This window comes from Staurois parvus, unplaced genomic scaffold, assembly GCF_062004578.1.
Source record: "Staurois parvus isolate SC_StPar_1 unplaced genomic scaffold, SC_StPar_1.0 ptg000402l, whole genome shotgun sequence".
NCBI lineage: Eukaryota > Metazoa > Chordata > Amphibia > Anura > Ranidae > Staurois > Staurois parvus.
In genome coordinates, this window is record NW_028318198.1 from 73,228 (window position 1) to 85,276 (window position 12,049).

General features: G+C 40.5%; 1 protein-coding gene across 1 annotated transcript in view; it reads right to left on the bottom strand.

The window, feature by feature from the left end:
• Positions 1-12,049, bottom strand: part of TDRD5 (tudor domain containing 5) — a 189,947-nt gene that overhangs the window by 29,335 nt on the left and 148,563 nt on the right. Inside the window, exon 14 of the mRNA XM_089686565.1 lies at positions 4,650-4,821. Within this exon, the coding sequence (XP_089542691.1) occupies positions 4,650-4,821 (172 nt within the window). The remainder of the gene's footprint in view (positions 1-4,649; positions 4,822-12,049) is intronic.

The following is a 12,049-nucleotide window of genomic DNA, read 5'->3' on the forward strand; positions in this document are numbered from 1 at the left end:
TATTTGTTCACATTTGGTTCACTTATTTTTCTTCCACATTGATTTTATTTGTATATTTTAGTCTTTATAATAAATATCAAACATGCATGCTCTTTTTTTCAGCCTGGTTTACTTTTTGCTGCATGAACTGGGGACTGATGCTCATCAAGCCAAGTGTTGAAAAAAAAACCCATCCCCTGTTTGTTCAGGAGAGAAGCTTTTGAGAAGAAAAACCGCTTGCTATGCCAAAACACATTTGGTGCTTAAGCGTTCATTCATTTCACTCAAATGCTTGACAAACCTAACTCGTATGCAATATGTGGCATTAGGTACAATTTTAAAAGCAGCATTTTTCCGCAAGGAATAAAAGGTGACCAGAGGAGAAAATTAAACGTCCTGTGTGGATGAGGCCTAATAAAGGAGCAGATTCAGATGCTTTACAGCATATCTTCACCCTTGTTGTTAGTGGGTTTTGGTCTATTCTTGGTTGTCAAAATAAACCCTTAGGTTGGTACAGCACTCCTGCAATATTAAACAGCAGTGAATCATAACTTTCTACAGTGTCCAAAACAGGATGAAGAAATAAACTTTGTTTTATTTTAATAAGCATTTCACATGTTTTACTGTCTGTGGCCACACTAACACACACAGTTAATTACATGCCCATTTCTGTTCCTCAAACATTACAATTCATTTGTATAACCTTGTACAATCTGGTACAAAATGAATAACCGAATACCCAAAGCATAAAAAAACTGGACTGAAGTAAAGCGCATAGCTTTATCATATACTGTATCCAATGCCATTTTCTAACTTTACCAATCACTTCTTCAGATGACCAAATTCATTTTTAGGACTACAGGGAAAATTAAAATCAGACTGTAAAGTGTAGCCAGATGAACAGCAATGTGAACATTTAATCAAATGAATAGACAAAGGTACAGTTGTGTTCAAAATAATAGCAGTGTGTTGAAAAAAGTGAATAAAGCTCAAAATCCTTCTAATAGCTTTTATTTCCATACACACAAATGCATTGGGAACACTACACATTCTATTCCAAATCAAAACATGAAGAAAAATATATCAAATTTTTGTTGTTCCTCTAAAAAAATTGAAGAAAAGTGAATATTAGACTGTTCAAAAAAATAGCAGTGTTTGTATTTTTCTTTACAAACTCAAACATTCACTATATAAACTGAAAAATGTTTGAAGATTTTGCTTTCCTTTGAATCACTTAAATAATATTTAGTTGTATAAGCACTGTTTCTGAGAACTGCTGTACATCTGTGTTACATGGAGTCAACCAACTTCTGGCACCTGTGAGCAGATATTCCAGCCCAGAATGATTGGACTACATTCCACAGTTCTCTATTTCTTGGTTTTGGCTCAGAAACTGCATTTTTGATGTCACTCCACAAGTTTTCTATTGGATTAAGATCCGGGGATTGGGCTGGCCACTCCATAACGTCAATCTTGTTGGTCTGGAACCAAGATGTTGCACGTTTACTGGTGTGTTTGGGGTCGTTGTCTTGTTGGAAAACTCATTTCAAGGGTATTTACTCTTCAGCATAAGGCAGCATGACCTCTTCAAGTATTCTGATGTATTCAAACTGATCCATGATCCCTGGTATGCGATAAATAGGCCCAACACCGTAGTATGAGAAACATCCCCATATCATGATGCTTGCGCAACCATGCTTCACTGTCTTCACAGTGTACTGTGGCTTGAATTCAGTGTTTGGGGGTCGTCTGACAAACTGTCTCTGGCCACTAGACCCAAAAAGAACAATCTTGCTTTCATCAGTCCACAAAATGTTGCGCCATTTCTGTTTAGATCAGTCAACGTGCTCTTTGGCAAATGTAACCTCTTCAGCAGCTTTTTTTCAACAGTGGGACTTTGCGGGGGCTTCTTGCAGATAGCTCGGCTTCACATAGGCGTCTTCTAATAGTAACAGTACTCACAGGTAACTTTAGACCTTCTTTGATCTTCCTGGAGCTGATTGTTGGCTGAGTCCTTGCCATTTTGGCTATTCTTCCATCCATTCGAATAGTAGTTTTTCGCTTTCTTCCACGTCTTTCAGGTTTTGATTGCCATTTTAAAGCATTTGTGATCATTTTAGCTGAGCAGCCTATCATTTTCTGCACTTTTTTATATGTTTTCCCCTCTCCAATCAACTTTTTAATCAAGGTACGCTGTTCTTCTGAACAATGTCTGGAACGACCCATTTTCCTCAGAATTTCAGAGAGAAATGCACTGTAACCAGCATGTACAACATTTGCTGCCTGCCTTCCTTAAATAAGGGCAATAATTTCCACCTGTTTTTCAAAGAATGAATGACCTCACTAATAGAACTCCACACTGCTATTATTTTGAACATGCCCATTTCAATTAGTGACTCAATTACACAGAATCAGCAGCATGCATGTCATGACTGTTGGATCTGTTGGATTTCTATTACTCTACTACACCTGCTAGTACATTATTTGCCATGTAGAAATATAATTTCTACCAAAAACAGTGATTGATCAGGTTAGTGATGTCTGACTGCTATTATTTTGAACACAACTGTATATCTACTTTCCAATGGATGATTCAGACTAACATAGGAACCACCATAATTCTTACCCAACAATGGCTATGATACACATGAGGAGTAAATGATAGGGTCCTGCCTAAAGGGAGTTTTTAATCAAATTTCAAAATTTTCCTGTGTGATTACAAGCACCTCCAACTATTTCATACACCAAATGTTACTCTTTAGGACAGGGGTCCTCAAATTACAGCCTGCTGAAGACATTTATCCGGCCCGCATAAAAAAAAAAAAACCCCATGGCACCACCTGTCAAATAGCTAGGCCGCTCGCTGGGTCCTCGGCCACAAGGACCCAGCGAGTGGCAGCCTGCAAGCCCCAGATTTCACTTGCTGCAGCCAAAGGAGCAACAGGACAGGAAAGGAGGAGAACACACCAGGCACAGTGCATGGCGGTGACAAGTGTATCAGAGTACAGTGCAGTGTCCAGTGTATCAGAGTAGTGCAGTGCGGTATCCAATGTATCAGTGTACAGTGAACTACGGTGTCCAATGTATCAGAGTGCAAAGTGTTACAGTGTACAGTGCATTGTGGTGTTCAGTGCATTACAGAGTACAGTGCATGGCGGTGTCCAGTGCATTACAGAGTACAGTGCATGGTGGTGTCCAGTGCATTACAGAGTACAGTGCATGGCGGTGTCCAGTGCATTACAGAGTACAATGCATGGTGGTGTCCAGTGCATTACAGAGTACAGTGCATGGTGGTGTCCAGTGCATTACAGTGTACAGTGCATTGCGGTGTCCAGTGCTTTAAAGTGTATTGGGATGTCCAGTGCACTATAGTGTCCAGTGTATTTTGTTGCCCAGTGCGTTACAGAGTACAGTGCATTTTAAATATTGTATTGCTTTTTTCCAAATAAGATATGTGCGGTGTGCATAGAAATTTGTTCATATTTTTTTCAAACTATAGTCCAGCCCTCCAACAGTGTGAAGGTCTGTGAACTGGCCCCGTTTAAAAAGTTTGAGGACCCCTGCTTTAGGAGATGATAAATTTCTAAATCCTGATGCAGCATTTGCTGAGTAGTTTATAGGCAGGCTTATGCTGTACATCCTTCAACTGCTGCAAATTAGTATCTGATATCAACAGTTTTCCTGTAATAGAATACATTTTTATCATTTGTGCTTTAACCTCTTCACGCTGGCCGAACGCAAATGTGCGGCCTTCCGGTGTCTGGGCCTAGACGCCGAGCGGCTGCACATTTGCATTCTATTAAAAAAGAACATATGTGCTGAGAGCGCTTTTTTTGTGCGCTCCCAGCACACGTCCGGTACTCACAGAAAGCTCCAGATCTCCTCTTTCGATCGGAACCTTTCCCGATCATGTGACCGCCGTGCCGGTGTGTCACGGCGGTCACTTGACCCTAAACCCTGCCCCGCCTCCCGGCTTCTGAAACCCTTAAAGGGCCAGGAGGCGCTCGCGCGAAGGGGTTAAACATAGCGACAAAGCGTATGCAGTTTACACTCCCACTTTAGGATTCTTGCCTCCGTTTCCCCCACTAGAACCAACCCCCATCCAAAAAAAAAAAAGAGAGAAAAAGGTATACTTTGCTCCAGTTATCTATGTTCTGATCTTGTGAAATCCCATGTCCCACTGTATTGCCTACCTTTGTAGCATTCTCGTCTAAGTCCAGGGTGGGTGGAAAGCAGGTCCTTGACGCCCTGGGCTCACAGGAAGAGGACTGAATGATGCCGGGCATCATTAAACCAAAATGAAAGCAGCACTCAATTACTAGATCAATAAGTCTGAGTCAAAGCTTTTTTTTTTTTTTTTTTTTTTAAAGAAAAAACAAAAAAAGAAGCTGGGAACTGATTTTTTAATTATGTTAACAAGCTGACCAAGGCTTTAAGCATCAATAAATGAATTAAATAATAAAACAAAAAAAAACATTAACAACAAATACTTTTTTTTCCCATTTAGAGATTCAATTCAATAGCACAGTCTTTCAATATGCATGTATATTTATGTGCATACTCATAACCTATGGTCAAAACTGGTGGCAGCTGTTAGAGATAATCAAAGGATTTAAATTCATATACAACACCTGCATTTATTCCTTAACTTCAATAATATAAACTATTACCATTGGTTGGTGAAGAGATTTCGGAGTTACCATGTAGGCCACATTTGGCTGGCAGAGAATCTGAAGCATTTTCTACTGAATTGCTAGACTTAATTAGAGATATGTAAAATTCCTCCGGGGGATATAGGGGGAAGCGGTCCATGTCAGTGCTGTTTGCACAACTATTACCTGACTGAAAAGAGAAACAAGAAAATAAATGTAAGCAATAGGTGATCAACATAATGGAATATTTGCTGATCAGTGCTGTTAAAAGTAAACATTGAAAACAACCGTGAGAAAACAAAATGGTGTTTTACCAGTTAAATTCATATCTTGAAGCAGTGTTTCTCAACCTTTTTTCAGTCAAGACACCCCTTACAATTATGGACAATCCAGGGGCACCCTTTAAAATTATAGACAGTCTTGAGACACCCCATTGTAGAACAGTGAAAACTTATAACAATGAAAGAGATGAAAATATATGGGAATGTGGCAAGTACTATAAACTATCCAGGGTCACACTGTACACCAAATGCCGCATCATAATCAAGATTTTGGGAGAATCCATCTGACACAGAAATAGAAGAACAGAGAGGAGCACGGTGTTGGTGGTGTTGTCATCAATAATAAAAAAACAATATCCACTCACATATAAAATGTAGATAGCACCAATGGAAAGTTATTCCTCTAAGGCTCCAGGGAGAAAGCAGAGTGCTGAAGTGATCCAGATGTTCAAGCCAGCAAGCTGTCCAAGATAAAAGTCAGTACTGGCATGCTAAAGCCTGCACTTAATTGAAGCTTGCCAGCTTGAAGATCAGGATTACTTCAGCACTCTTTCTCCCTGGAACCTTGGAGGAAAAACTTTCCTATGATGCTATGTACATTTTGTATGTCAGTGGATATTGTTTTTATAATAACATTTTTGATATTACTAACAGCTTCCTGCACTCCGAGTTGTGTTTATTTCAAACGCTGGTCCTGGCAAGACTGGAAAAAAAATTATAATTCAGGGGGGTGTTAAGGTGCCTGCTTTCACACCAGCCAAAGTAGACCTGCCAGGTGTAATGGTAGATTCTATTGGTGGTAGACTTTCTCACCTTGATCAAGGTGGGAAATATAGAGTCAACAATGCCCCATTCCTTTAGGACCTGGGTTTCAATAGCCATGTTGTTAAAGCCAGCAAGTTAGAATCCAGGTGTAACAAAGGACTCTGTGAGAGGAGGTTTGGTCTGTTTAAAGAGGCAAAGGCTTGTCCAGCAGGAGTCTACCTACCCAGTTTTCCTGGGCCAATCTGGAGCGATGAGGAAAACTGAAATCCATTTTTCCTCTATGGAGCGAGGAGAATCACCAGAATTTTTTCTTCCTCAAGCTTGTTTTGCAGCCAAGAGAGAATTCTTCACTGTAGAGAATGCATACACCAGTCTGAACAGGGAACAAGGAATTATCAGGGCATGCGCTGTGAAAGCCAGGGAAACCTTGAACCTGGCCAAAGACCTGTCCAGTTTCCTGTTGAATTTGGAGGACAAGATGTCCACATCTGGTCTTCCTGGCAGAGCATTAGAAAGAACTCAGGGTGGAGGGCATTGGCAACTCAAAGTCTTATAATGCTAAAAAGGTCCCACACTAGCCAAGCATTGAAAAAAAGAATCAATTTAAAATTTGTCATCTCAAATTTGTCTGGGTACTGAAAATATGCTAACTTGTGATAAAATATAAATCCAAATAAGTGTGCAAATACAAAGTGCACTAAAAAAGTCCATCCATGTGTCAATGTGTGATGATGTGAGAAATAATCTTCAACCCAACTCCACTGAAATTCCCAGTGTGTAACTGAAAAATAGTAAATATATAAATAGTAAAAGGTTTTATTGCACCTGGTCCCCTTTAACCGCTTGCCGACCCGCCGCAGTGTTTTTACTGCGGCAGGGCGGCACCTGTACGCACAGCAAAGTCTTTTAACGACACTGTGCAAAACAGGTAGGGGGCGCGTGCCCGTCCTACCTGTCCCGCCGATCGTGGCAGCGGGAGTCCATCATCAGCTCCCGGCGGGTCATTTCCCGCCGGGTGCCAGCAATTGCAAGTAATCACTGACAGATAGCAGAGCTGCAATGTAAACAATGCAGCCGTGCTATCTGTCAGTTCAGAGCACTCTCAGGATCAGCATGTTCCTGTGAAGTACACACCCCCGCCCCCTAGTAAAACACTTCCCTCACACAGTTAACCCTTTCGTTACCTAATAAAAGTTAACCCCTTCCTCCCCAGTGCCATTAGTACAGTGTCAGTGCTTTTTTTTTTGCACTGATCACTGTATTGGTGTCACTGGGGATGTCAGTGACCTCAAGTCAGTTCCCCCCCCAGTGTCAAAATGTCCGCCGCAGTCCCGCCATAAGTCGCTGATTGATGCCATTATTAGTGTAATAAAAAAAATCACAGTATCTTTCCCGCCATTTGTAGACGCTATAACTTTCACGTAAACCAATTCATTTACACGTATTGGGATTTTTTTTAAACAAAGACGTGCAGAATACATTTTGGCAGAAATTTATGACTAAATTTGATTTTTAAATTTTTTTTTACTGGACATGTTTTATAGCAAAAAGTCCAAAATATTGTTTTTTTTCTCCAAATTGTCAGCCTTTTTTTTTATAGCGCAAAAAATAAAAACGCACGGGCGATCAAATACCACCGAAAGAAAGCTCAATTTGCGGGAAAAAAAGGATGTAAATTTCATTTATGTACCGTATTGCATGACCGTGCAATTGTCCGTTAAACGCAGCGCTGTATAGCAAAAAAAATGGCGTACATTCCAGTATCTATACTATAGTTTGTAGACGCTATAACTTTCACACAAAGCAATCAATATACACTTATTGGGATTTTTTTTACCAAAAACGTAACAGAATACATTTTGGCCTAAATTTATAACTAACTTTGAGTTTACTATATATTTTTTAAAGCTTGAAAGTAAAAAATATAGTTTGTTCTTCCAAATTTTTGGTCTTTTTTTGTTTATAGGATGAAAAATAAAAAGCGCATAGGTGATCAAATACCACCGAAAGAAAGCTCTATATATGTGAAAAAAAGGACGTAAATTTTGTTTGGGTGCAGCATTGCATGACCGCGCAATTATCAGTTGAATTAGTGCAGCGCCGAGTAGCAAAAAGAGGCCTGGTCAGGAAGAGGGCAAGTGGTTAAAGCCAGGATCAGCTTAAAGGATAAGTTCACCTTTTTGACAAAAATAATAAATGCACATTTTTTTGCAGGTAAAAAAATGTGCATTTATTATTTGTGTCTGCAGGAGCCTGGAAAGCATTCCACCAGCGATCAGTAGATTGCTGATGCCATGCAGGTCTCCTGCAGACCTATCAAAATATCAGCTTGCCATACGGAATGTAAGAGCAAGCTGATATTCTGACAGGAAGCTCCAATGAACTACCACAATGCTCCACAGCGCCGTGGTAGTTCATTGAAAACTACAAGCTGACAGCCACTAAGGCTGGCGGGACTTGTAGGCATTAACTGGAAGAAAGGGGAGAGGGAAACCTGTATGTCCAATGGCCTCACCCCTTGTTGATTGGTTTTACTGGTGCCACACCCCTTATTGACAAGACACTAAAAAACACATGGACCTTAACTAGAAAAAACTAATGGGGCTTTTAGAGGCACCATACCAAAAAGAAGGTCAATACTCAAAGTATGAGAAGTTAAAACTTTATTGAACAATGTTAAACCATAGTTGTGGTAAAGGTTTTTGAGCATTCACATAGCTCATATTAAAAGACATGTGTAGCTTGTGCTGAGTAACAGGCTTATTATATAACATTGCAGAAGATATCCCTAGATGACATGACTAGCATAGTTGGCATAATTAATTCAAGATCTTTCATCGCTCTTTGTCCGACACGTTTCACGGGACAATAACCCGCTTCCTCAGGGAGATATAACATTGTTCAAAAATTATATTAACAAAGCTGGAATAAGCATACAACATATAAAAAAAATGTCAGGAAAAGATAACATCTGTAACAATCAAATATTCAGTTTTACCAGATGATGGTATCAAGATGTTCATAAAGAGCCACAAGGAGCCGTGACCATTTGAATCCAAAAACGGTCCCTTCATCAAGGGTACAGAGATAGGCCAGGTGGACAAACCATATGTCCGTAATAATAAATAAAAAAAAGAGAAAACAGATCAAATCGTCTGAATAATCCTACAAACTTTTAAAAAGGGCCAGTTTACTATCCTTCAGACTTAGAAGCTGGATTGTGGCCAGCTGGGGTAGAAAATGTTCTGGGACCAGAATCAGTGAGAATAATCAGGGTTGGTGGTCAGTAGGAGGAGCAGTGCCCCATCATTGGTATTAGTGGGAGCCATAATACACCATCATTGTTATCTGTGGAAGAAATAGTTCCCCGTGTCGGTGTCAGTGGGAGGAATAGTGCCTCATATCATTTGGAGGAATAGTACCCCAAGGGCCAAAGGCTAGCAAAGGGCTGCGGTTTGGAATCCACTGCTCTAGGGCATCAACACAAAATAGCACTGAACCGCTGAAGTGTGAGTTCTAATTGTCCCAGCAAACAGGGTCCTCGAAGACAAGATCCTGTTCTCTATTCATTTACCTAGTCCAATTGGCAACAGTCTAGCAAATGGACATATTTGCAATGGCTTGTTTAGCCTGAGGAGGTTCTGGTGCTGCCAGGGAAATGCTAGTAAGCACTGTTTGAAGCCTTAGCTTTTGCTTCATAAAATGGAGGTTAAAACTCCTCAGGATGCTCTTCTGCATCCGCCTCCCCTTCCCTATAGCATCCTGAAATAAGTTAGTAGGTACATATTCCTGAATAGATTCTAATGGTGGAGAGGCAGAAGAGCACTTTTGGACCCTGTAGAACAAAGGTTTTATTGAGGCAGAGAGTTTCTCAAAGAAATCAGTCATAGCTGCATTGAAATCTGACTTAGTCATACAGGCTGTCTGTTGCATGCCTGAAAGGGAGCTAGAATTAGAGGAAGGGAGCGGTTTTATTGTAGAACTTGCTCCATTGCAGGGGAACAGCTGTTGCCCTTAGCGTTTCACTGGTTTTCATCAGTGCCATTTGTAACATGAGCTTTTTTTTCCCTCAGCTCCTCTGCCCTTGCCTCCGCCATTGCTAAGTGAGGTAATCTCCTGTGGAGTACGCATGTAATGAATGCAGAAAGAGAGGGTTTAATGCATTTGGGAAGGGAGCCACGATAACCCAGGCACCGTGTGGCTGTCTCTCTAGAACAGCAGGCAGGCAGGAGAGCAGCACATGTACTTCTTGTATTTTCGTGGAAACGGTGAGAGGAAGTGTGTCAGCGGGAAAACACAGCAACTACATAACCACCTGAGCAACAACAAAAAAAAAAGGTAAATAATAAATATGTACACCCTGTTCCAAATTATTATGCAAATGATATTTTTCTCATTTACCTAAATAATTGATGGAAATAACAGTCAGCATAATTCTCATGTTATCAACTATTAAGAGTACAATTCAACTTTTATTGAACAAACCTCCTAATAACAGTATTTTTTTTTAAACATAAAAGACTTACAATGCACTGTTCCAAATTATTACGCACAGTAAGTTTCAAAACACTTTATAGGTTGTAAAGAACTGAAAATTGTCATTTGTTGTGTTTGCTGCATATTTACTGAAATCAAAAGCTATTTCAATCAAACTTTTAACAACATTTTAACTTTTTAAACATTTTAACAGGTCACGTTACATTGTAACATAGGACCCCTTATTTGATAGCAGCTTCACAAGTCTTGCATCCATTGAACTTGTGAGTTTTTGGACAGTTTCTGCTTGAATTTGTTTGCAAGATGTCAGAATAGCCTCCCAGAGCTGCTGTTTGGATGTAAACTGCCTCCCACCCTCATAGATCTTTTGCTTGAGGATGCTCTAAAGGTTCTCAATAGGATTGAGGTCAGGAGAGCAGGCCACACCATGACTTTCTCTCCTTTTATCACCATAGCAGCCATTGATGCAGAGGTATTCTTTGCAGCATGAGATGGTGCATTGTCATGCATGAAGATGATTTTATTACGGAAAGCATAGTTCTTCCTTCTGTACCAGGGAAGAAAGTTGTCAGTCATAAACTCCACATACTTTGCAGAGGTCATCTTTACACCTTCGGGGACCCTAAAGGGGCCGACCAGCTCTGGTCCCATGATTCCGGCCCAAAACAGGACTCCACCACCGCCTTGCTGACGTCACAGCTTTGTTGGAACAGGGTGGCCGTCCACCAACCATCCACTACTCCATCCATCTGGACCATCCAGGGTTGCACGGCACTCATCAGTGAACAGGACTGTTTGATAATTAGTCTTCATGTATTTTTCTGCCTAATGCAGCCGTTTCTGCTTGTGAGCATTGGTTAGTGGTGGCCGAATAGAAGGTTTATGCACAGTTGCAAGACTCTGGAGGACTCTACACCTTGATGTCCGTGGGACTCCAGAGGCACCAGCAGCTTCAAATACCTGTTTGCTGCTATGTAATGGTATTTTAGCAGCTGCTCTCTTGATCAGATGCATGGATCTGGCAGAAATCTTCCTCAATGTGCCTTTATCTGCATGAACCCGTCTGTGCTCTGAATCAGCCACAAATCTCTCAATAGAGTAATGATCACGCTTAAGTTTTCGTGAAATATCTAATGTTTTCATACCTCCTCCAAGGCAATGAACTATTTCACTCTTTTCGGCAGCAGAGAGATCCTTTTTCTTCCCCATATTGCTTGAAAATGGTGCTCTGCTTAATAATGTGGAACACCCTCCTTTAGTAGTTTTTCCTTAAATTGGGCTCACCTGCCAATCTAATTATCACAGGTGTCCAAGATTGTTTTCAGTGATCAAAAGAGCCGAGACACAATGCCATCCATGAGTTAAACTGAAAAACAAAATATTTAATCTTTGTGACACTTAAATAGAATTTGCATAATAATTTGGAACAGGGTGTAAATATCTCTACTACATTAGCAGTAGGTAACTTTATTTATAAGGATATAACACCCTACGTGTAAAAACAGGACCCAGTCACAATACATGGAATCTCTGTCTTACCTTATCCATGCTGCAGGTTCTCCTGGGGGACCAAATTTCACCCATCATGGTGGCATACCCACAAAGAGGTTTTCAGGGACTGGATGCCTTAGGAATTTACCACAACCCTGGACCTGTAGAGCACCCTGTGGCTAACTGTGCTCATGTGTCAAAGTAAACACAAAATGCAGGATCCAGTGCTTGAAGAAAACTTTACAGTATGGCTCCACTGTTGCAATGGCGTCTTGGTATAGTTTACCGATACAGAAACTGCTAGTGTGCCTTGAGCCAAGCAGTTGGATCTTGATAGAAATGTCAGTCGAAGTAGTGAAGAAAAATAAAGAATGTTTTTGGAAA